General features: G+C 40.1%; 1 protein-coding gene across 1 annotated transcript in view; it reads left to right on the top strand.

Moving 5' to 3' along the window:
- The window catches only part of DNAH11 (dynein, axonemal, heavy chain 11), a 364,599-nt gene that overhangs the window by 93,953 nt on the left and 269,016 nt on the right, over nt 1-1,630 (top strand). The window contains exon 32 of the mRNA XM_008573669.1: nt 96-222. Coding sequence (XP_008571891.1) covers nt 96-222 — 127 coding nt within the window. The remainder of the gene's footprint in view (nt 1-95; nt 223-1,630) is intronic.

Below are 1,630 nucleotides of genomic sequence, written 5' to 3'. Positions count from 1 at the left end.
ATGAAGGAACACATGGCAGGAGCTGGGTTTTGTTTTGTTCAAGTTTAATGACTGATTGGGCAAGATATGCTTAAAAAGATTTTTCCTTCTCATAGGCTTTCTCTTTGTGAAAAAGCTCTTGCTGGATACCTGGAAACCAAGCGTGTAGCGTTTCCTCGCTTCTACTTCATCTCTTCTGCTGACTTACTTGACATTCTCTCGAAGGGAGCTCAGCCTAAACAGGTAATATTTTTTTGAAAGTCTCATATTATACTATGTTAGCCAGGGAATTTCACAGTTTCTCCATCATTGTCAAATGCCACCTGTCATGTCATATGTGCCAGGGACTAGCAAATCTGCAGTTGAGATTCTTAAGGCAGTACCAGAGGGATGTCAGAGGTTGTATAAAGGAAGTAGGAAGGGTGACTGCCTGGTGCTCCCTAAAGGAAAGGATATTACATTTATAAGGTTTAGAGTTCTGAAAGAAGTAATCAGGAAGGAACACTGGCTCCAAACCTCCCAGAAATTGGGACAAGGGCTGGAGCATCTATTGTGTGATTAGCAGCTTTCCTAGGGGACAATGGGCCACTCGTTGGACCGAGATCATGGCTGGTACCTTCTTGCTACTCCCTCAACTCCAGAGTAAGCTTCATAATTATCAGTTTGAACTAGTACTTAGTGCTGTCAGAATTGGATACGTACAATTTCAGGCTCACCCTATAACCCTCTAATTTTCTCCTACCCATACAAAAATAATGCATCACCTATTTGCTGATTCCCATGTCAATATTTAAAGCAGATGAAAGCAAATACTGTCTTTCGTAATCTGATTGCTCAGATCAGAGACAAACTTTGTACAAGTACCTGAGCATTCCTTCCTATAAACTTTTAGGGGATGTTGCCTTCACTTAGACCTACTCAGTCGTTCTCGTTCGTTTAGATCTTACAGTTGCTACAGCTGACATAGGTGGGTACTCCTGGTGTTGACTGTGTATCGCAGATTATTTTGAAACTGATGCTGGTACTTTATCACCATGGAGTCCTTNCTTTGTACAAGTACCTGAGCATTCCTTCCTATAAACTTTTAGGGGATGTTGCCTTCACTTAGACCTACTCAGTCGTTCTCATTCATTTAGATCTTACAGTTGCTACAGCTGACATACGTGGGTACTCCTGGTGGTGACTGTGTATCGCAGATTATTTTGAAACTGATGCTGGTACTTTATCACCATGGAGTCCTTTTTCTTCGGGGGAAAAATTTCTCTAGATATTTTTATGCCATTTATTTTGAAATGTGTGTCTCTTCATGCTACTGTTGTCTGAATTTTGCTATTCTTTGGGCACAGATTTGTCTTGATTATTTCTCTCTAGTTTATCACTTAACTTTGAACCTAAAATTAATTGGATGGCTATTTTGTTGATAATACAAGTGCAGTCTTGGTATTAATAACAAAATTGTTGGACAACTTTGGCAACATTTTCAGAGTCACGACTCAGGTGACTGTTGGTGTTGCAAATAAAAATCCCTTTGATTAGACTAACTAGGAAACTTCTATATCTCTTCCATATTTATGTAGTACCCAATTAGACGCTTTTTTTTTTTTTTCTTTTTCCGTGTCCGGCAACGGATCGCAACCCTCAGGGTCCCCCC

This window comes from Galeopterus variegatus, unplaced genomic scaffold (assembly GCF_000696425.1).
Source record: "Galeopterus variegatus unplaced genomic scaffold, G_variegatus-3.0.2 Scaffold949, whole genome shotgun sequence".
NCBI lineage: Eukaryota > Metazoa > Chordata > Mammalia > Dermoptera > Cynocephalidae > Galeopterus > Galeopterus variegatus.
Note: the sequence above shows the minus strand (reverse complement) of the source record. Positions and strands in the feature narration are given on the sequence as shown.